We start from the raw sequence: 23,614 nt of genomic DNA, 5'->3' as shown, positions 1-23,614 counted from the left end.
TATCTGTTTATTTTTAGAGAGAGAGATAAAGGTGGGGGGAATCCAAGGGCCTATACTAGGCACCTCCAATATACCCACTTTTAAATCAGGCTTTGTCTTAGGCTAATTAAAAGTTCATCTGGTGGTGCACCTGGGTGGCTCAGTTGGTTAGGCGGCCGACTCTTGGTTTCAGCTCAGGTCGTGATCTTGGGGTTGTGGGATTCAGCTCCGTGTGGGGCTTCACCCTTAGCAGGGAGTCTCCTTGGGATTCTCTTCTCTTCCTCCGCTCCCCCTCCCCTCCGCTCACGCTCTCTCTCTCTCAAAATAAAAAGAAAGAAAGGGAGAGAGAGAAAGAAAGAGAAAGAAAGACAAAGAAAATCACCATTAAAAACAAAAGAACTACATCTGGGGGCTCCTGGGTGGCTCTGTTGGTTAAGTGCCTGACTCTGGGCTCAGGTCATCATCTCAGGGTTGTGAAGTCGAGCCCCTCATGGGGCTCTGTGCTCAGCAGGGAGTCCGCTTGGGATTCTCTCTCCCTCTCCCTTTGTTCCTCTGCTCTCCCCCATGCCATGCTTGCATGCTCTCTCTCTCAAATAAATAAGTCTTTTTTTAAAAAGTGCATCTGTTTAATGCAAAACAAAATTGGATCCTTACCTGGTACCATATATAAAAATTCAAAATGGATCAAAGATCTAAATGTAACTGTTAAATCTATAAAACTTTTAGAAGAAAACTAGGGATAAATCTGCATAACCTTGGTTTTGGCAAAGGATTCTTAGATATAACACCAAAAACACGAACAACAAAAGAAAAAATAGATTAAATTGGACTTCATCAAAACAAAAAACTGTGTTTCAAAACATTGTAAGACAACCTATAGGAGAAAATATTTTTAAATCACATATCTGATAGTGGATTTGTCTAGAATAAAGAACTCTTACAACTCAATAATGGAAAAACAATTTAAAAATGGGCAAAGGATCTGAATTGACATTTCTCCAAAGAAGATGTACAAATGGCCAGGAAGCACGAGAAAAGATGCTTAACATCATGAGTCATGAATCTTAAAAACATTATGCTAAATGAAAGAAGCAAACACAAAAGACCACATGTTATATGGTTCCATTTATATGAAGTGTCCAGAATGGGCAAATCTTAGAGGGACAGAGAGATAAGTTGTTGCTTAGGGCTGGAGTGGTGGGGAAAAGGATTAAGAGAGCAATTGCTAAAAGGTATGGGGTTTATTTTCTTTTTTAATAGAGAAAAGATTTTAGTGTAAAATACACATAAAATTTATCATTTTAACCATTTTTTAAATGAACAATTTGGAGTTTTCTTTTTGAGGTGATGGAAGTTCTAAAATTATAGTGATGGTTGCATATATCTTTGTACTAAAAGCATTTGTACACATTCAAATGTGAATTGAATGGAATGTATATTATCTCATTAAAGCTCTTATAAAAGAAAAGAATATTGCTGTTAACACCTGTTGATTAAAATCAAGGGACTCAGAGATAAGTAGAGAACATTTTGGAAAAATAAATTCATTGAAAATAGGCAGAACTTAAGTGGCTAGGTCCACTTTACCCATTATAACAAGTGGTGCAAGTTTCCATTAACCAGTCTACTATTAATTGAAATTGAAATGTCAGTTGTTTCCAGAAATGGTGTCTTTTTTAAAAAAAGTTTTGTTTTGAGAGAGTGAGCTTTGGGGGAGGTGGCATGGAGGGGCAGAGGGAGAGGGAGAGAGAAAATTCCAAGGAGGCTTCCTGCCCGGCATGGAACCCAACACAGTTTGGCTTGATCTCATCACCCTGAGATTGTGACCTGAGCCAAAATCAAGAGTAACTCATTTTAAGTATTTACAGCTATTCTCGTGTGCGTGTGTGGGTGCGTGCATGTGTGTGGGTATAGTAAGAGTTTGACTCTTCTTTTCCAAAGAGTTCTTTGGGTTTTTTTTTTTTTTAAGATTTATTTACTTATTTTAGAGACACAGAGAGAGAGCAGTGGGGAGAGGGAGAGAGAGAATCCCAAGAAGACTCCCTGCTGAATGCGGAGTCTGAGATCATGACCTGACCCAAAACCAAGAGTGGGATGCTCAGCCAACTGTGCCACCCAGGTGCCCCTTCCAAAGAGTTAATGATCGTATTTCTGTTACGTTTTTATCACTTTGTTTTCAGAATTTCCACAAGAGTGGTAAATAATTATGGTATCCTTGTACAGTATTAATTCTGATTAGCAGTTGTTTACAGTAGACATGATTTGTCACGTTGAGAAATTACCTTTCTAATTTAGGTTTTCTAGGAGTTTAACGTTCCCTGCAATTGAGTACATTTAGCATTGGGCCCTTCCTGCATTTTCAGCATTTATTGAGCATTGATATATATACTTTTTTCCCATTTGACTTTTAATAAAAACATGGTAAATGAGGGGCACCTGGGTGGCTCAGTCTATCAAGCATTGTGGTCCTGGGGTCCAGCCCTGTTGGGCTTCCTGCTCACCAGGGAATCTGCTTCTCCCTCTCCCTCTGCCCCTCCCCCTGCTCAGCATGTGAGCTTTCTCTCTCTCTCTCTCTCCCTCTCTCAAATATTTTTTAAAATGTGGTACATGTGTTCCTAGTATCTAAATCTTTTGCATTTCTGTGATATGTATTTTATCCAAATGAATATTTATTTTAATGCCCTGTGTAATACTTGGTTTTTAAATTGTATTTAGAATTCTTTTGTCTGTATTTTCAAATGAAATTGGTACTGTCTATTTTGTACTGTTTGTGAGGTTTTAGTTTCTGGGTTATACTGCCTTCGTAAAATTAATGGGGTAACTTTTTGTTACCACTTATATCCTGGAAAGTTCTGGTAAAACTATTTTCCACTTAAGACTATTTTAAAGATAATTAATTGGTATTCTTTGCAATATGCCACTGGTGTTTTCCTCACATTTTTTCTTTAGATCAGTTTTAGTAATTTTAAGCAGAAAATTGTCCATGTCATTGAGATTTCAAAATTTATTAGCATAGACTTATTTATATATAGTAGTCTTGTTTTGTCTCTGTTTATAGTACTATTAAGATTTCTGTATTTTTTCTCTCAATTAAATCACTGAAAGATAAACCTTTATTTTTCTCTCCAGTGTATGAGCTCCTGGATATTTTGATGTTTCATTATATATTTATTATTATTTTTAAATGTGCTTTAATAGCACTTTTGATGTCCTTTTTGATATGATAGCTTATAAATGCTTTAATTCTCAGAAAAATAATTGCACAGATGTAATCTGTTCATTTTTACAATGGTCCTTGCTTTGTTTTTTTAGGCACGAGATGTACGCACCAATGAAGTGGTGGCTATCAAGAAAATGTCTTACAGTGGAAAGCAGTCTACTGAGGTAGGTGAAATGTATACATTCTTATTGGCGTATGAAAGAAAGACATGCTGTTTTTAATGGGGGTAGATGGGAATTCTTTCAAAAAGTATACATACATAAAAGTATACAAATATTAAGGGTATATCTCACTGAATTTTCTTTCAGAAACTAAATATACCCATTAAAGTTGTACCTAAAGCCATAAACAACATTAATGGCCTCCCAACTTGTGCCCCTTGCTTTTAATTTTTTAGTATATGTGCTGCTGAAGTGAGCTTTTTAGAACTGTGGTTTAATATATTACTTTATCTGTATCATAGAGGAATCACCAGTTTTTAAAAAAGTAAACAAGAATAAGATATATTTGACATTAAATTATATTGTGTATAGTTTCTTAATGGTTTAGCAATTGCTTAAGGCTTGTTTTAAACAAACTTTAATAACCAACAGGCAGTTATATATCTAGTCTGAAAAATAAGCAGTGTGTAATAACTTGAAAAACAAAAAAATTATTGATACTACATTGATACTACTTTAGTTTGCTAATATTCTGGTTAGTTCTTTTCAGATACTCTATTTAATCGTATACATTTATTTTATAACGTATTCTACTTTCTAAATCTAGGATCTTTAGGCTTTAATTTTAAAATTAATTATTTTAATTGTGGTAAAGTACACACAACAAAATTTACTATCTTAACTATTTTTAAATGTACAGTTCAGTGGCATTGAAGACATTCACTTTGTCATGCAGTCATCACCACCATTCTTCTCCAGAACTCTTTTCATCTTGCAGAACTGAAATTCTATACCCATTAAACAATAATTCTTCATTCTCTCCATCCTCCACCCCTGGAAATCACCATTCTCATTTCTTTCTCTATGAATTTGACTACTTTAGGTGTCTCATGTAAGTGAAATCATGCAGTATTTGACCTTTTATGACTGGCTTATTTCACTTAGCATAATATCCTCAAAGTTCATCCATGTTATGGTATGTGTCAGAATTTCCTTCCTTTTTAAGGTTATAGAGAGAGAGAGAGTGTGTGTGCGTATGTGTGCAAACCACCACATTTTGTTTATCCATCCATTTGTTAGTGGACACTAACGTTCTTCCACCACTTGATTATTGTGCTGCTGTGAACTGGCTATGTAAATATTTCTTTGAATCTCTGCTTTCAATAATTTCAGGTATATGGCTAGGGGTGGAATTGCTGGTTAGTCTTTACTTTTTAAAGATTCTGGTTTTCTACTTTTTTGGAGTTTCTGTTTTATGGTAAATCTTATTTTTGTTAAGATCATCTTTTGGGTATGGTAACACTATTATGATTATATCCTCTTCCATCATTTTGATACCTAAAAATTTTTCTAAAAATTCTTAAAACTCCTAAAAAACTCCATTTCTTACAAGTTAACTCTGATTTTATTTGCCATTCTATAGCACAACTGTAGAACTAGCTTTCACAGGCCGACTGGTACTGTGTTGGAGTCTGTTTGGTTAGTTACATCTAAAATAAAATTTCATTTAGTGTATCATCTTTTCACGTCCAATTATTAGTGTCCTTCATGAAAGTCTTTTTTACCTTGAAGAATACAGGCTTTTGCTTTGTTCTGAGTTGCGTCCCAGAGCATTCAAATTTGAAATTTAAAGCCCATGAAATGTTTTCAGAATGTAGCATCTTACATTGTACACATTTTATATAAAAACACTGTAGGGGGCGCCTGGGTGGCTCAGTTGGTTAAGCTACTGCCTTCGGCTCAGGTCATGATCCTGGAGTCCTGGGATCGAGTCCCGCATCGGGCTCCCTGCTCAGCAGGGAGTCTGGTTCTCCCTCTGACCCTCTTTCCTCTCGTGCTCTCTCTCTCTCATTCTCTCTCAAATAAATAAATAAAATCTTAAAAAAAACAATACTGTAAACATATTTTGCTGTATTTTGTTGAGGACTTGTGAAATAAAATAGGAGATATATGATCTTAAATTTTAGTACAAAACATTTCTCAAAGTTTTCCGTTATGCTAGTAGTTTCCCTGCCTTTAGAAATATGGCCCAAGTTAGTAGAAAACTTTGAATGAAAAAACTCAAACAAGAACAAAAAGCAGATTCCTAATTTCCATCCCACATCTACTGAGCCTCTAGAATCTTTGAGTATGGACCAAAGGATCTGTATTTTTAGAGTTCCCTGGATGCTTTCTTTTTTTAAGATTTTATTTATTTGAAAGAGAGAGAGCAAGCATTAGCAGGGGGACAGGGAGAGGCAGAGTTCCCTGCTAAGCAGGGAGTCCGATGTGGGGCTTGATCCAGGACAGTTAACCTACTGAGCCACCCAGGCGCCCCTCGCTGGTTGCTTAAGAGTAACTATGGATATGACATAAGTAAGGCTGTCATGGAGTAACTTAAGGCCAAGGATTTATCTGTATTTCTTCAAAGCTGTCAATGAAGAAGGCTCTTAGTAAAATGTGTAAGAAAATACTTTCATACTGCTTGTTTTTTTCTGTGACCTTTCCTATATAGTAACAGTTATTTACTAGCATTTAGAAAGTATGCATTTAGGCATTTAAATCTCAAAGTAATCATTTGAGTTTAAAAAACAAACATAACCTTAGTATTTGGTAGAACATATAAGCCAAAAACAAAATAGGTGACCTATATGGCATGTAAATTACGTGGGATTTTTTTGTTTTTTGTTTTTGTTTGTTTTTAAAGATTTTATTTATTTATTTGACAGAGAGAGACAGCGAGAGAGGGAACACAAGCAGGGGGAGTGGGAGAGGGAGAAGCAGACTTCCCGCGGAGCAGGGAGCCCGATGTGGGGCTCAATCCCAGACCCTGGGATCATGACCTGAGCCAAAGGCAGATGCTTAACAACTGAGCCACCCAGGCGCCCCTGTAAATTACATGTTAATAAAGCTGCAAATAACAGGAAAGTTGATGGGGCGCCTGGGTGGCTCAGTCGGTTAAGGTTAAGTGTCTGTCTTCATCTCAGCTCATGATCTCGGGGTCCTGGGGTTGAGCCTAGAGTTGGGCTTACTGCTCAGCGGGGAGCCTGCTTCTCCCTCTCCCTCCCCCCTTCCCCCACTCATACATCTCCCCCGTCTCTATCTCAGATAAATAAGTAAAGTCTTTATTTTTTTAAACATTCTTTTATTTAAATTCAATTATATAAATTTACATACATACAATGTACTATTGGTTTCAGAGGTACAGGCCTGTGATTCATTAGTCTTATATAATACCCAGTGCTCATTACATCACATGCCCTCCTTAATGTCCATCACCCAGTTACCCCATCCTTCCACCCCCATCCCCTCCAGCAAAATTCAGTTTGTTTCCTGTGATTAAGAGTCTCTTATGGTTTGTCTCCCCCTCTGGTTTCATCTTATTTTATTTTTTCCTCCCTTCCCCTGTGATCCTCTGTTTTGTTTTATAAATTCCACATATCAATGAGATCATATGGTAATTGTCTTTTTCTGATTGACTTATTTCACTTAACATAGTACCCTCTAGTTCCATCCATGTCATTGCGAATAGCAAGATTTCATTTTTTTGATGGCTGCGTAATATTCCTCTGTGTGTGTGTATGTGTGTGTGTGTGTGTGTGTGTGTGTGTGTGTACATACATACCACATCTTTAACCATTCATCCCTCGATGGACATCTGGACTCTTTCCATAGTTTGGCTATTGTGGACATTGCTGCTATAAACATTGGGGTGCAGGCGCCCCTTTGGATCACTACATTTGTATCTTTGGGGTAAATACCCAGTAGTGGCAATTGCTGGGTCGTAGGGTAGCTCTATTTTCAACTTTTTGAGGAACTTCCATACTGTTTTCCAGAGTGGCTGCACCAGCTTGCATTCCTACCAACAGTGTAGGAGGGTTCTCCTTTCTCTGCATCCCCGCCAACATCTGTCATTTCCTGATTTGTTAATTTTAGCAATTCTGACTGGTATGAAGTAGTATCACATTGAGGTTTTGATTTGTATTTCCCTGATGCCGAGTGATGTTGAGTACTTTTTCATGTGTCTGTTGGCCATTTGGATGTCTTCTTTGGAGAAATATTTGTTCATGTCTTCTGCCCATTTCTTGATTGGATTATTTGTTCTTTGGGTGTTGAGTTTGCTAAGTTCTTTATAGATTTTGGATACTAGCCCTTAATCTGATATGTCATTTGCAAATATCTTCTCCTATTCTGTAGGTTGTCTTTTCGTTTTGTTGACCGTTTCCATTGCTGTACAAAAGCTTTTTATCTTGATGAAGTCCCAATAGTTCATTTTTGCCTTTGTTTCCCCATGATTTTGGAGACATGTCTAGCAAGAAGTTGCTGCGGCCAAGGTCAAAGAGGTTGCTACCTGTGTTTTCTTCTAGGATTTTGATGGATTCTTGTCTCATGTTTAGGTCTTTCATCCATTTTGAGTAAAATCTTTAAAAAAAAAAAAAAAAGAGGGTGCTTGGGTGGCTCAGTCAGTTAACCATCTGCCTTTGGCTCAGGTCGTGATCCTAGCATCCTGGGATTGAGCCCCGTGTCAGGTTCCCTGCTCAGTGGGGAGTTTGCTTCTCCTTCCCCCTGCTCTTGCTGTATCTCTCTCTCTCTCTGTCTTCCTCTCAAATAAGTAAGTAAAATCTAAAACAAAAAAAAGAAAGGAGAAGTTGAACTGATGAAGAAAAATCACGAAATATAGTATATAGTTTTCATCAACATGCTTGGTGTGTGATTGTAAAATTTAATGAGATTCATTGATGATAAATTTTATCAAACTAAAATTTTTCTGCCTTATGAATTGAGTTTAACCTATACAAATGTCATTTCATTCAAATTCATTAGTTTGCTATTTAAATATTATGAATAAAGCAAAGTTGTATGTTCTCATTAATCCTGCTTAAGCTAGTAATTACTTTTTTCTTATATAACTTTCTAAGGAAAAGCAACTTCATAATTCTTTCCTTTATTCCTTTTTTTCCCCACAGAAATGGCAGGATATTATTAAGGAAGTCAAGTTTCTACAAAGAATAAAACATCCCAACAGTATAGAATACAAAGGCTGCTATTTACGTGAGCACACAGCATGGGTAGGTGTTTGCCCTCTCCTTGCTATAATTTAGTTGGTATTGGTTTAGAATTAATTCAAGAATGTCTCAAGGTGGTTGTGGAAAGCCATGCAAAAACACCTTGAAATGTTAGTTCATACTGAGAGAGGAAGAGCAGCTTTTCTTAGAACTCCTTGGCAATAAGAGATAAAACTTTTGCAAGTTTGCTGCAGAGATTTGGCTGACCTTTATGTGCGTGGTAAAATGTTCTCTGACATTTTTTAGTATCACCATTTTAAAATGGTTTATCAAGCATTGTACAATAATCCTATTATTTGAGGATAAAAATTAGCATATCTTTTGACATAAATATATTGTAATCTACAAAGATTTTGGTAAAGTCTTGGTGAATTTTGGTGAAATATGAACTGATTGTAATTCCTTGGCCGAATAATACTAATGGTAGAGAATTGAGACACATTATTACAAGAAGTGGAGATTAAGTTTTTCTTCTTACCATGGAGGTGACAAGGTAGTATTCCAACAGTGGTCTAGGCATAATAAATGTATCTTTAAAGAGTAAATTTTCTGGCTGCCTGGATGGCTCAGCAGTTAAGCATCTGCCTTCCCCTCAGGTCATGATTCCAGGGTCCTAGGATTGTGCCCCGCATCTGACTCCCTGCTCAGTGTGGAACCTGCTTCTCCCTCTCCTTCCCACTTGTGCTCTCTCTCTGATCACTCTGTGTCTCTCTCTCTCTCTCTCTCTCTCTCAAATAAATAAATAAAATCTTAAAAAAAAAAAGAGTAAATTTTCTTTTAACAGAAATCATCCCCAAGGGTAATAAATAGGGCCTACCTTAGAAGGTGGTTATAAGGATTAAATTAGTTAATATATATAAAATATCTGGCACACAGGAGATGCTCTGTGTTTGCTTTAAGGAAGCATTTGAACTGTAACCTAACCTTTGTACATATAGATCCAGAGTACAGTTTTCCATTTGATAAGTTATAACAATGTAACTATATTCCTTTATAGTTTTAGTTAGTAATTATAGATGAAATATACATCCTGTACAAGTGATTACATGTCAGCATAAAAGATTAATGTATCATTGGCTTAACTTTATCATTTAAGAAATTGCTAAATACATAAATATTTTTTAAGGTAAATGATGACGAGTTATTTACTTCAAACTATCTTCTTGATCTCCTTGGTGAACTTATTTTATCTCAAATAGAATCTTTTTACTAATTTAATGCCTTTATAATTTTTCTTCCCATGTAGCTGGTAATGGAATATTGTTTAGGATCTGCTTCAGATTTACTGGAAGGTAGGTTTCCTTTAATTATTCAGGAAAAAAAGTATTAGCAAAAATATAATGAGAATTCTGTATGATTTTCTTAAATAATGTAAAAACTTTACAGATAGAGTAAAAACCTTCGCCTTTTCTAAAAGATTCTCTTCATGGTATGTACTGTCCTGTAGTAGCATAAAATAGGTGAATTTTTTTTATATTATGACTTACCAAGCATTTTTCTTTATTCTTTGTCATTTAGCTTAACCTATTCCTTCTGTTCAGAATGAAGATGTGTGAGAATAAAGGGAGAACCTCTCTTTTGTCACTTTTGTTTTTATTATTAACTAATTGTTGAATTTTGTTAGCTTAGAGAAAAATTGGCTGTGAGCTATATACTTTAACAGCTAGGCACAACTGTAATTCCAGTTCTAAAGTTCAGTAGCTTTGTTTTGTTTTGGGGAGCAAGTCTTCTCACTAAATGTTTATTTTTTAAAATTGCCTCAAATATTAGATGTTTATTTTTTTAAACAAAAATATTCTGTATAGTAATTATCTTCCAATAAATTCTTATTTTAAGTTCACAAAAAGCCATTACAAGAAGTGGAAATAGCAGCAATTACACATGGTGCTCTCCAGGGATTAGCCTACTTACATTCTCATACCATGATCCATAGGTAAGCACTTTGACAGTTATCATGTATTAACAGCAAGTGGCTTATTGGATTTATCAACCGTGGAACTTACTAACCCTGAAAGTTTTGTTGGTTATAGCCATATAAAAGTATTTCAGAATCTTATAAACTCAGTTTTTAGGTTGTCTTACAAACATGCCAGTACATTTCATCTCCTTTTAGGATCAGGTTTTTTTCTTCCATAATGATAAAAGATTTAATTTAATTCAAAATTAAATAATTTTTCTTTTAGGATCAGTTTTATCTTTGTCTACACGTGCTGCTGGGTTTTCTGACGTTTGTGCACTTTATAGATGTGTGGTAGGAATATAATTGTAGAATCATTTAATTTGTAAGATGGAAAAGACATTAGGGATTATGTAGTCTTAACCTTTTTCATTTTACAGATAAAGCGATGCCCTAGTTTATGACTAATTTTTCTGAAGTTTACAAAGCCAGACTAGACTGGAACTAAGCTTAGGTCTTTTGTCTTTCAGGGAACTGATAATGCCAGTTTTGTTCCATTGATCACATGACATGGACTTAACACTCTATGCTTTTGAGTATTAATCCTTGATGATCCTTAATAATGGATAGTAACATTAAGGTTAAACTATTTTATAATGCATTTTTAGCATTGATATATGTTTTGACTATTTTAAAAGGAAATAGCAGTGGACCAGGCAGTTGATATTCAACTATATAGTAGAGTCATTGTGAGCTAAATGGCTTACCCTTTTTTTTTTTTTAAGATGTAAAGTCTTAAAGTCCAAGTAGTACTTACTCCAAGTAGTAAGGTCCAAGAGAAATCTACACGCTAACAAATAAGTGAATGGAAGTGAATGGAAGTGAATGGAAGAGTTGGAATTAGAACCTAAGGTCTTATCAACCTCAAAGTACCTCTCCTCATTTAAAAAGGAAATGGAAAAGATTTATTTAATATTATATCCATTACAATACTCTAGTTAGAATTGACAAGTGCTTGGAAATTTGGTTGGGTTTTTTTTGTTTGTTTGGTTGGTTGGTTTTTTGGGGTTTTTTTGGAAAGGTTAAATGTATGTTATGGTGCCAATTGGACATACAATCCTATTATATAAATGTCTATAATATTCTTATTTTGCATGGATAATATGTTTGCTGATTTTAAAAAAGTAAGCTTGAAAGTAAATTTGGATTATTAGATACTACATTATCCATGTGTTTCAGTTTTCATTTCATGTTTAATTAGGAGAACTATGCTAATGTTTTGAAATGATAAGAATAACTTTCAAAAAAACAAATTTGGGCTATGAGATCTTTTTTTTTAACTTTAAGTGGTATACTCAGAAATCTTAAAATTATGAAGGAATGGTCAGTCAGCTAATTAAATTCTATTTTTATTATTTGTATCAATAAACAGGAACTCAAGTATAGACTGTACTCGAATTACTTGATTTTCTGTCTTTTGTCTTTACTGCTGTTTTGTCTTCTCTTTTAGAGAAGAAAATTATCACTGTATATTTATATCACTTCTGTAGTTTTTACTTTTGGAACTTAATTCTCATTATCCTAATTTAGAAATTACCCTAGGACTTAATTATTTTGATTTCTCCTTCCCTATTTTAAAATTTTTTATTTGATTTTTATTATTTTCAACACAATCTAATGAAGAAAAGAGAAATAATTTTCTGTGTTCCTTGAACCCAGAGATATCAAAGCAGGAAATATCCTTCTGACAGAACCAGGCCAGGTGAAACTTGCTGACTTTGGATCAGCTTCCATGGCATCTCCTGCCAATTCTTTTGTGGGAACGCCATATTGGTAAGAATAATCCTATTTGCTATTGATACTCATGATTGAAATAGGAAATGTGTGATTATACTTTTTCAGATGCCTTATCTTTTGCCTGGTAATATTTTGGACATTTTAACTTTAAGCATAGTTAGTTTCAAATATAGATTTGGAGTGCTGCCTTTACATCTCCTATTTTTTCATTTGTCCCCTCGACATTTTCTTCTGTATTATAACCTGCGTCATATTTTGGGTGTGGGAGTAAAAATATTCAGTGAAAATCCAAGTGGAGGAGAAGATAGAAATGTTAAGTGGAAATTTGTGTGTTTTCTTTAGATTTATGTTTATCATATATCAGTATCTTCAGACTAAGAATACCTGAAGACTAATAGCTGATTTGGAGTTTTTTGGTTTTATTTTTTATTATGGAGATTTCAGATATACATAAAAGTAGACAAAAGTATAATGAAGCCTCACATACCAGTCACCCAGCCCAAAAACAATATCCCATGGCCACTCCTGCTCTATGTACTCATTTTTCTCCTCCCCGACCCTGCCATTATTGTGAAGCAAGTTCTAGGCATCCTCTGTTTTATCCATAAATAATTCAGTATTAATGTCAGCAAGTTTGAAGGAAATAATTGTCCAGCTCTTCAACTTCCATATGAGAGTGGTGTCTTAGTTCCACTACATCTTCTTTCCCACCTACCTTTCAAATCTCCCTCTCCTGCTTTATAAAAAAGAGGACTCCTTACATCCTGAATATTACAGTGATGAGCATTGATCTTGGTTGTAAAAACCTCAAAGCAATACCAGAAGAACAATTTGAGAATATATAATAACTATCAGAAATATTGAAGAGTCAAGGCACAAACTCTTGGCAAGGCCTTGTGCCTTTTCAGTCATCTTCCTTCCCTTCCTTTTACTCCTTGCTTTTTCTCTCTCCTCAGTTATCTTTCCCCCAGTAAAATTCATAACTGAGATGGTTGTCATGGGGACACATTAACATGTTATTTGCATTGAAAATGAAGTCAGACTTTTTTGACAGAAAGTGATTCTTATTTGCCTGATTGATACGACAATGAAGACTGGCATTACTAATTGAGTTAGACAGCAGTGTGTTGTTGTTTTTTAATAAATCAAATGAGCTAACTCTGCAGCTCTGTGTTTTAAATATTTTTAAATCACATATACAGTATAAAGTGTATATATATATATAGATAGATGGATAGATATGCTGTGCATTATATCCTTTATAGCTGTGAACTTTATAAAATTTAGATAACTCAAAAATGTACAAGGGGATAAATAATTCTCATAAATTCACTAGAGGGAAACGAATTTAAAAACTTGAAGAATTTCTACTCCTCCACTGCTCTAGATGAGCAAAAATTTCTTATGTAGAACCCCACTTTAGGTAGACTCCCTTTCCCTTCTATTAAAAGGATTCTGTGAGCAAATATTTCTTAATGTTTCTCCTATTTATAAATTAATGATGAATATTAGATATTTAAAAGGTCCTGAAAAGTTCTGCAATAAAAAACAAAATTACTTGTTTAATTCTGCCTAAATTAGTAATTTCCCAAACTTACTTCAACATCTTAAAGAACCTTGGGGGGCATCTGGGTCGCTTCGTTGGTTAAGCATCCAACTTTTTTTTATTTTGGCTCAGGTCATGGTCTTAGGGTCATGGGATTGAGTCCCACATCAGGCTCCATGCCTAGCATAGCACCTGCTTAAGATTCTTTCTCTCCTTCTCCCTCTGCCCCTCCCTCTATTAGAAAAAAAAAATCTTGGAAACACTCTGGTGTTGACAACTGAAAATTTACTTTATTTACATATTCACTAATTTATATATGGTGTATTTGGAACATAGGAGCTAGATGTCTTTACACTTAGGCTTAGACACACACACTCATACACACTGGGGAATATGGTGACAATCCTACCTAAGCATCAGCAACTGTTCTAAGTGTCTGTCTGTGCTTAACAACAAATACAAGTGAAGTATAAATTAAAGTACCATCAAAAATGTTAGACTCTAATTGAAAACATGAATTAGTGTTCCATTTTATAACCAAGACACCTGTAAGGTTGATAATTGTGTAACTGTCTTTGTTGTGAGCTGCCCTAGCCACTTTTATCATGGAACACTGTTACTATTTAAAAGGAAGAGTGACAAACTATGGTTATTCAGTGTTGGTTATTGTGGCAGATATTTTCTCAAATAAATGGAGTGAGCTTGTCACTTCAAGGAAAACAATTGACAGTATTCAGTGCTAATGATAACGATTCCATCTTTGAAGCATAATTCAGGCCTTCATAGTAGGATCCTTAGACCAAAATATTTAAGAATCACTAGCCTAAGGGGGAGTCCCTGGGTGCTTCAGTTGGTTAAGTGTCCGACTTTTGATTTCGGTTCAGGTCATGATCTCAGAGTCCTGAGATCAAGCACCAAGTTGGGCTCCACACTGGGCCTGGTGCCTGCTTAGGATTCTCTCTCTCTCCCCCTCTGCCCTTTCCCTACTCTCTCTCTCTCTCAAAAAAAATAACAACAAACAAAAAACTATAAAAAAATAACAAGAAAAACCCCACTGAGTTTTAAAAAAAAAAAATCACTCACCTAAGGGTTATACAATATTAGAATATGCAATCCCGCTCTGGGGCATCCTTTCTTTAGGATGCTGTTATATGATCATGACAGATGGTGAGAATGAGTCTCACAGTATATATGCAATGGTAAATATTTACCTGATGACCTGTAGTGCATTTATTTCTCATTATAAAAATTCTTCTAGAATTCACACAGGTTTTCTCTATGTAGATGGTCATTACATTTTTAAAGAGTAGTATACTTTTTTTTTTTTTTTTACTCTAAATGACATTTTATGTTTTAGGATGGCCCCAGAAGTAATTTTAGCCATGGATGAAGGACAGTATGATGGCAAAGTAGATGTATGGTCTCTTGGAATAACATGTATTGAACTAGGTAAGCATTGTTCTTTATTACTATATAGTAAGTTGTGATCAGTGTTTTACCTCATTTTCTGTACCAAATCATAGCTTTTTATCTTTTATGTCAGTTACTAAAGTGAACAATAAATCTATTAAAGTTTTCACTTTGGTTATCTGGTACTTTTTATATATATATTTGGTGAGGCATATGATATTTGCTGTGTTAAATTAGGTCTAGAATAATTTTCCACTGTGGTATTAAGTTTGAGGTATTTATGTCTAATATTTAATGGCTATTTGTTAAACATCTAAAATATGTCTATGATTACTAGATTTACCATCTGTAGAAAGTCTCTACAGCACTGATGAACTATTTACCTCTACCTAGGATACTTATTACTTTGAATTAGGTATGAGAATTAGACGTCAGGCTGCCTGCCATACTGTAACAATTTGATTTTATGCACACATTTTATTCTGTTGCCCATAAAGGGAACTATGCTTAAGTCAGTGGCCCATCATGACTTTACTAACATTCCCAGTTTAAGTGAGCCAGGTAGATAATTGAATTGTCACTATAATTAAAGATGAGGTCCATCTTCGTCTCTTGATTCTCCAAGCTTACCCCTTCCAGTCCTATATCCTTTCCTTTTTTTTCTTCTTATAAAAGTATTCCAGGGGTGCCTGGCTGGCTCAGTCAACAGAGCATGCAACTCTTTAAGTTTGAGCCCCACGATGGGTGTAGAGATTACTTACAAATAAAATCTTAAAAAAAAAAAAAAAAAAGAATATTCCATTAAACTTTATTTAAAAGTGGGAAATATTAGGAATATTTAATCGAACCATTCTAGGAGTAACCAGAGATCGAAAATAACACGTTAAAAATAGAATCCATGTGAGGGCGCCTGGGTGGCTCAGTTGGTTGAGTGTCCAACTCTTGATTTCGGCTCAGGTCATGATCTCGAGGCTGTGGGATCTAGCCCTGCCTCGGGCTCCAACTCAGTGCAGAGTCTGTTTGTCCTTCTCCCTCTGCTCCTCCTCCTATGCTTGCGCAGGCATACACACTCTCTCTCTCAAATAAATAAAATCTTAAAGAAAAAGTAAAATCCATGTGTAATTTGATTAAATGATTTTCAAGTTGAGTTAATCAGTTTTGTAAAATAAGTAGGGAAATTGAGGTAAAATAAAATCAAAGGCTTATCCTTATATAGTAGATGAAAATCGTAATTTCCATTATAAACCAGGCTTTCTCTCTTAGTCTAATATTTTTCCAAAATTCCATAATCTTTAGATATTTTTGCTTTTATGGTAATTACTACATTAACTATTCCCTTCAAGCTCTATCTTATTTATTTATTTTACTTTAAAGTATGACAGCATCAGCGAACAGAGATTTGGAGATTACCATCATGTCATTCTCCTCTGATCTCTTGGTCTCTCTTTGAGGTTTGCAGAATGTTTTTTCCATTTGAAAGTGTTTTAACCTCAATTCTTCCTACAGGTAGATCCTAGTTAGTTTCTTAAGAAACCTGGGTATAAATGTAGAGAAGCTGGTTAAATATACTCTGCCCATGAGGTATTTTTACATACTTGTGCTGGTTGATACATACATGTGCCCCTTGGTGATAGTGAAATTGTCTTAATGGTGCTGTTAGATATTATTGATATATGTTAATATTTATTTGATTAGAAAGTATTCATTGACCAGTTGTAGTGCTCAGCAAGAAATCTGTCTAAACTCCAGTTTTTGTGAAGTGGCTTATTTTTCCAGACTTTCTGGCTTCTTTTTTATTTTTTTTTTAAGATTTATTTATTTAAGAGAGAGAGAGAAAGGAGCACAAGGGGAGGGGCAGAGGGAGAGGCTGAGCATGGAGCCTGACTTGGGATCAATTTCGTGATCCTGAAAGCACAACCTGAGCCGAAACCAAGAGTCGGAGGCTTAACCAACTATACCACCCAGGCACCCCATAGCTTCTTTTTATTATAGCTAAGAAAATAGAATTCCTTCACAATGAGAGTCTTTACACTTAAAATAAAACAATATCAGAAGATGAAACTGCCTTTAGATAATTTTAAATGAGTGAGACGTTTAAAGAAATTCTTAGAGTTTTAGGCATACTTTTGGCATCTTCAGCTTTTATAATCTTTCATAATCACTTTTTAAAATTTTACTTACAGATGTTTTGAATTATGAAGTGCTAAGTTAGTAACTACATTTTAAGCCTGCTTCTGGTTCCAGAGGAAAGGTGTACAGTAGCACAGGCCAGTAAAATTTTCTGCAGTGATAGAAGTGTTCTGTATCTGCATGGCTTTTGAGCACTTGAAATGTGGCTGTTGCAATTGAGTAAATGAATATTGGATTTTACACCATTTAAATAAATTTACATTTAAATAGTCACATGTGGCTAGTGGCTACCCTGTTGGACAGTACAGATCAAGAGGCATGATTTTCAATGCAAATTAGATTTGCAGTCTTCAGAAATATATCTGTTATATGCTTTTGAACTTTAAAATAGTTAAGATAAATAAAATCTTTAAAAATAAATAAATAGTTAAGGATAATGAGTTAAAGGAAACTATGTTCTTATAGTGCAGGTAGGAGAACAAATGTAAGTCAATTGTACTGACCCTGGTTTTGATAAATATAGTTATTAATAAATACTTTCATACTTTGTTATAAAAATTGAAGTAACTTGGTTATGTCTTATGACCAAGAAATCTTAAAGTAGAGGATTTTTCATAGGTGAGTTCATATGCTTGTTTACAGTTAATCTTATGAAAAAGTTACCTAGTTTGTTGTTTTTCAGGCTTTGTGCCTGATTGTACAATTGTGTCTATAAAAGTAAAATTTACCATTTTTTTTTCTGGTTATTAAGTATATGTCGAGGACATCAAATTTCAGAAAAAATAGCAATAAGAAAATAAATCGAAATAACAACTACAGTAATTTGTTAATGGATATGCAAGATAAAAAGATGTCAGTTGTGGCATTAAAAACATAAAACATGGAGTTTGGAGAGTAAAAATGTAGAACTTTAGAACATGTTCATACTTAAGTTGTTACCAACTTAAAGTAGACTACTATAAATATAAGTTTTACGTAAGCTTCATGGTAACTACAAAGCAAAAACCTATAGTAGATACACAAAAGATCAAAAGAAAGGAATCTAAGCATACTAATACAAAAAATCATCAAATCACAAAAGAAGAGGAAAGGAACAAAGGAATTACAAACAATCAGAAAACAATTAACAAAATGGCAGTAAGTACATACCTATCAATAATTAATTATAAATGGACTAAATTCTCCAATCATAGGGTAGCTGAACAGGACCCATCTATGTAATGCCTACGAGAGACTCATTTCAGATGTTAAGGATACACACAGACTAAAAGTGAAGGTGGGTGATAAAGATATTCCATGTAAATGGAAACAGAAAGAAGGTGCAGTAGCTATATTTACATCAGACAAAATAGACTTTAAAACAAAGACTGTACGGACGCCTGGCTGGCTCAGTTGGTAGAGCATGTGACTCTTAATCTCAGGGTCATGAGTTCAAGCCCCATGTAGGGTGTGGAGCCTACTAAAAATTAAAAAAGTAAAGGAGCACCTGAGTGGCACAGTTGGTTAAGCCTCTGACTCTTTTAGTTCAGGTTATGTTCTCAGGATCGTGAGATCGAGCCCCACATCGGGCTCCATGCTGACCCGGGTCTGCTTAAGTTTCTCTCTCTCTCTCCCTCTGCTCCCCTCCTCTCCCTACCCTGTGCTTATGTACACTCTCTCTCAAATATATAAATAAATCTTTTTTTAAAAAAGTTAAAATGACAACTGTGGTAAGAGACAAAGAAGGGTATTACATAATGGTGTAGAGGTCAATCCAGCAACAAGATATAACATTTGTAAATATTTATGCACCCAACACAGGAGCACCTAAATATGTAAAGCACTTTGATACACCTAAATGGAATAATAGCAATACAATAATAGTAGAGGATTATAATACCCCACTTTTATCAATTGATAGAGCATCCAGACAAAAAATCAATATGGAAACATTGGCCTTAACACATTGAAACAGATAGACTTAACAGACATGTCTATACAGAACATTTCATCCAAAAGCAACACAATGATATTTTTCTCAAGTATACATGGAGCATTCTCCAAGATAGATCATATGTTAGACCACAAAGTAAGTCTTAATAAATTTAAGAACATTGGAATCATTTAAGCATCTTTTCCAACAAAATGGTATGAAACTTAAAACCAATTATAAGAATAAAACCAGAAAATGCACAAACATATGAGGATTAAACAACATGCCACTGTAACAACCAGTGGGTCAAAGAAGAAATCAAAAGAGAAATAAAGATACCTGAGATAAATGAAAGTGGAAATACAACATACTAAAATGTATAGGAGGCAGCAAAAGTGGTTCTAAGAGGGCAGTTCATAGGGATAAATGCTTACATTGAGAAACAAGAAAGATCTTAAATAACCTAACTTTGTACTTCAGGGAACTAGAAAAAGAACAGACTAAGCCTAAAGTTAATAAAAGGAAGGAAATAACAAAGATCAGAGCAGAAATAAATGAGAGACTAAAAAGCCAATAGAAAAGATCAACGAAATTAAGAGCTGGTTTTTTGAAAAGATAAATAAAACAGACAGACCTTTGTCTAGATTTACCATGAAAAGAAGAGGACTCACATGAATTCAGAAATGAAAGGAGATGTTACAACTGATACCACAGAAATACAAATTATCACAAGAGACTACTATGAACAATTAGATGCCAACAAATTGGACAGCCCTAGAAGAAATGGATAAATTCCTAGAAACATACAACCTACCAAGACTGGATCATAAAGAAATAGAAAATCTGAACAGACTGATCACTAGTAAGAAGATCAAATTAATAATCAAAAACATTCCAACAAACAGAAGTTCAGGACCAGGTCATTTCACTGGTGAATTCTAACATATAAAGAAGAATTAATACCAATCCTTGTCAAACTCTTCCAAAAAAGTAGAAGAGGTGGGAACGCTTCCACACTCATTTTATGAGGCCAGCATTACCCTGATACCAAAAGGTCATTTTTGAAAAAGAAAAGGATACTAAAAAGAAAATTACAGGCCAATATCCTTGATCAACATCGATCCAGAAAACCCACAACAGAGTATTAGCAAACCAAATTCAACAATACAGTCGACTGACCCTTGAACAACGTGGGAGTTAGGGGCAATGACCCCCTCATGAGCCATGGAGGTGGCTCAGCATAGGATGTCAGAGCCCAAGTAGGGTAAAGAGGTGATAATAGGAGGAACTTCCTATCATATAGGGTCAGAGTCTAAGGAGGACATCTATATTTGGGGGTGGCCTGATACAGTGTTTATCCCTGATCAAAAGGAAGAGAGCTTCCCTCATAAAGACTGATGAGGGCCACGCTGCAGAGAAGTGACCCAGGTTAGGTTGGGTTTTAGAAACTGAGTGGATAAAAAAATGTTCACACTGTAGAGTAACTGGGAATGGGGTTTCAAACCTTGAGCAAGGAAAAACAGCAACAACAAACTTGAGCAAGAAAAGGGGGCATCTGCTCAAGAGAGAATGTGGTAGTTAAAAACAAAACAAAACACCAAAAAGAATGTGGTAGCAAAGATGGGAGACTGTTTACATACAGGGAGAATTTATCAAATAAGAAAATATTAATTAAGGATAATAAGAGCAAGGTTCCTCATTGTCAGAAGGGTGTGACAAATAATGGAAAGAGATAAAGCTAGAATTCCATAGTTTTCATAAACAAATATGTTTAATGTGCATGTATGTATATAAATATATTGTATATATTAGTGTTTCCTAGTTCTGTCCACTGAAAGAACAGTGATACCTCAGTAGCAGGTGAGCACACCTGTTGCCACAGGTCCTTGGAGAAATGGTGGAAACCTTAGTCTGGAGTGTGGAAAGTACAAGATGGTAGCAGTGAGCACACCTGTTGCCACAGGTCCTTGGAGAAATGGTGGAAACCTTAGTCTGGAGTGTGGAAAGTACAAGATGAGCCTGGAAAATCTTAGTGTGCCAGAAAGCAAAGAAGTGATTAAGAAATGATAGGACCCTGTCAAAAAGAAGCCAGTAAAATGGTTCTCACTGCTCAAACATGAGACATTTTGAACATCAAAATAAAGGATAGTAGCAGATTATAAAATAAAATAGAAATCTACAAGTTCATACAATAAATAAATAGGAAAATTAAAGTTTTATGAAAAAACAGAATGTATAGATTCAAAGTACCTTCTCAAAAAATACTTATTAATTACAAAGGAAACAAACTTACCATGAAGAAGCCTGACAGACACAGCTTTAATTGGTGCAATGTGAACACCATCAATAATGGAAGCATTCAAAATCATGCATCATCTCCTAGAATAAAGTGAGAAAAATATAACACTTCCGTGATGCTCCTGCCAAAGATGTATAACCCAAATGTAATCATAGGACAAACCCAAATTGAGGGACATTCAAGAGTCTTCTATACTTCAAAATGACTTCAGCAGTTACCTTAAGAGACTAGAAAAAGAGGAGCAAAGGGCAGTTGGCTGACTCAGTAGGGCATATGACTTTAGATCTTGGGGTTATGATTGGCTCAAGCCCCACATCAGGCATGGAGTATACTTAAAAAAAAAAAAAAAATTCAACCCAAGATATTAGAACAACGAGAATTTAAAAAAATCAAAGCAGGTGGGGCGCCTGAGTGGCTCAGTTGGTTAAGCATCTGCCTTCCACTCAAGTCATGATCCCAGAGTCCTGGGATTAAGTCCTGTGTTTAACTCCCTGCTCAGTGGAAAGCCTGCTTCTCCCTCTGCTCCTCCCCCTGCTCGTGCTGTCTCCCTCTCTCTCTCTCTCTCAAATAAGTAAATAAAAACTTTAAAAAATCAAAGCAGGAATCAATTAAATAAAAAACAAGAACAGTAGAGAAAACCAATGAAACAAAAAACTAGTTTTCTGAGATGCGCTTGGGTGGCTTGGGACCACCCAAGCTTGGTTAAGCTTGGGACTTTTGATTCCCGCTCAGGTTATGATCTCAGAAGTCCTGAGGTCAAGCCCAGCGCTGGCTCAGTGCTCAGTGGGTAGTCTGATTGAGATTCTCTCTCTCTCCCAGCCCCTTTGCCCCTCCTGTTCCCCCATGCTCAAGAGTGCCCTCTCTTTCCCTCTCTCACTAAAATAAATCTTAGAAAACAAAACAAAATAACTAGTTCTCTGAGAAAATTAATAAAATTGATAAACTTCTAGCCACATTGATCAGGAAAAAGACAAGACACAAATGACCAATATCAGGAATGGGAAGTGACATCACTACACATTTTACAGGTATTAAAAGGATTATAGGGAAATATTATGAACAATTTTATGTTAATTTAGTAACTTCGATAAGGTGCACACTTTCCTTGATGCGAATGACCAAGGCTTGCTGTTGCTACAAAGGACACATTGGAACATTTGATTGAAATTTGAATAGGGTTGAGGATTAGATGATAACTCATGTATCAGTATTAATGGACTGATTTAATTGTGGTTCTTTAGTGGAAGGTTCTTATTTATGGGAAATATACACTGAAGTATTTAGGCATGGTAGGGCATTAGGCCAGCAACTTAGTGTAAATTGACTCACTTGAAAAAGTTCTGTATGCAATTTTTTTTTGCTGAGTTTGAGATGAGACTTTCCAAAAAGAAAAAACATTATTAAAATTTTTCTAAATTTAATTTTTGTGAGAGAGAGAGGGAGGAGAGGGACACACTTTACCTCTTTACCAGGCTCCACACCAAGCGCAGAGCCTGGCTGGGGCTCAGTCTCCCAACCCTGAGATCATGACCTGAGCTGAAATCAAGAGTTGGGCGCTTAACTGACTGAGCCATCCAGGTCGGCCCCCCTACCAAATTTTTTAAACAGTGTTTGCATGCCCTTATATAACAGGCACATATTTTAACAGGAAAGTTTCTTTCTTTTACAGCGGAAAGGAAGCCTCCTTTATTTAATATGAATGCAATGAGTGCCTTATATCACATAGCCCAAAATGAATCCCCTACACTACAATCTAATGAATGGTGAGTATTGCTGAGACATGTATTACTCAACATTGTATAGATTAAATACTTTTTTATAATGTTATCAAAATGATTTTATTTCAGTTAGGTAAAGTATTACCTGAAGAGATATTAAATTGGTTTATCTTACCCTTATATCATGTTTCTCTTCTATTAACATCTGCTTTTCATAACATATATGTAATTCAGTTCAGAAATAAAGGATAGATGATGCCACATGGAAGCAAACAGTATTGCTTTTTACAAAAATTTATATTTTATTTTTTTCTTTGAATTTTAGGAACACATATAACCCTAATTATATAATAAATAATATATAATATAATAGCATAATTTAAACATTTAATATTTTATAACTAAAATACATAGATTGCCACAACCTATAGTGCTGTTTTATTGGGGAATGGTTTATAATTTATCAAGTATAAAACATAGGTAAGATGATTTATCAGAAT

General features: G+C 35.1%; 1 protein-coding gene across 3 annotated transcripts in view; it reads left to right on the top strand.

The window, feature by feature from the left end:
* TAOK1 (TAO kinase 1) overlaps positions 1-23,614 on the top strand; it is a 152,048-nt gene that overhangs the window by 78,890 nt on the left and 49,544 nt on the right. Inside the window, exons 3-9 of one of the 3 annotated variants that reach the window (XM_027568207.2) lie at positions 3,292-3,363; positions 8,307-8,408; positions 9,652-9,697; positions 10,242-10,338; positions 12,022-12,135; positions 15,003-15,094; positions 23,066-23,159. In XM_027568207.2, the coding sequence (XP_027424008.1) occupies positions 3,292-3,363; positions 8,307-8,408; positions 9,652-9,697; positions 10,242-10,338; positions 12,022-12,135; positions 15,003-15,094; positions 23,066-23,159 (617 nt within the window). Of the gene's footprint in view, positions 1-3,291; positions 3,364-8,306; positions 8,409-9,651; positions 9,698-10,241; positions 10,339-12,021; positions 12,136-15,002; positions 15,095-23,065; positions 23,160-23,614 lie in introns of those variants that run through there. The other 2 variants (XM_027568208.2, XM_027568209.2) reach the window with 2 other exon arrangements.

This window comes from Zalophus californianus, chromosome 16 (assembly GCF_009762305.2).
Source record: "Zalophus californianus isolate mZalCal1 chromosome 16, mZalCal1.pri.v2, whole genome shotgun sequence".
In the NCBI taxonomy this organism is placed as follows: domain Eukaryota; kingdom Metazoa; phylum Chordata; class Mammalia; order Carnivora; family Otariidae; genus Zalophus; species Zalophus californianus.
Note: the sequence above shows the minus strand (reverse complement) of the source record. Positions and strands in the feature narration are given on the sequence as shown.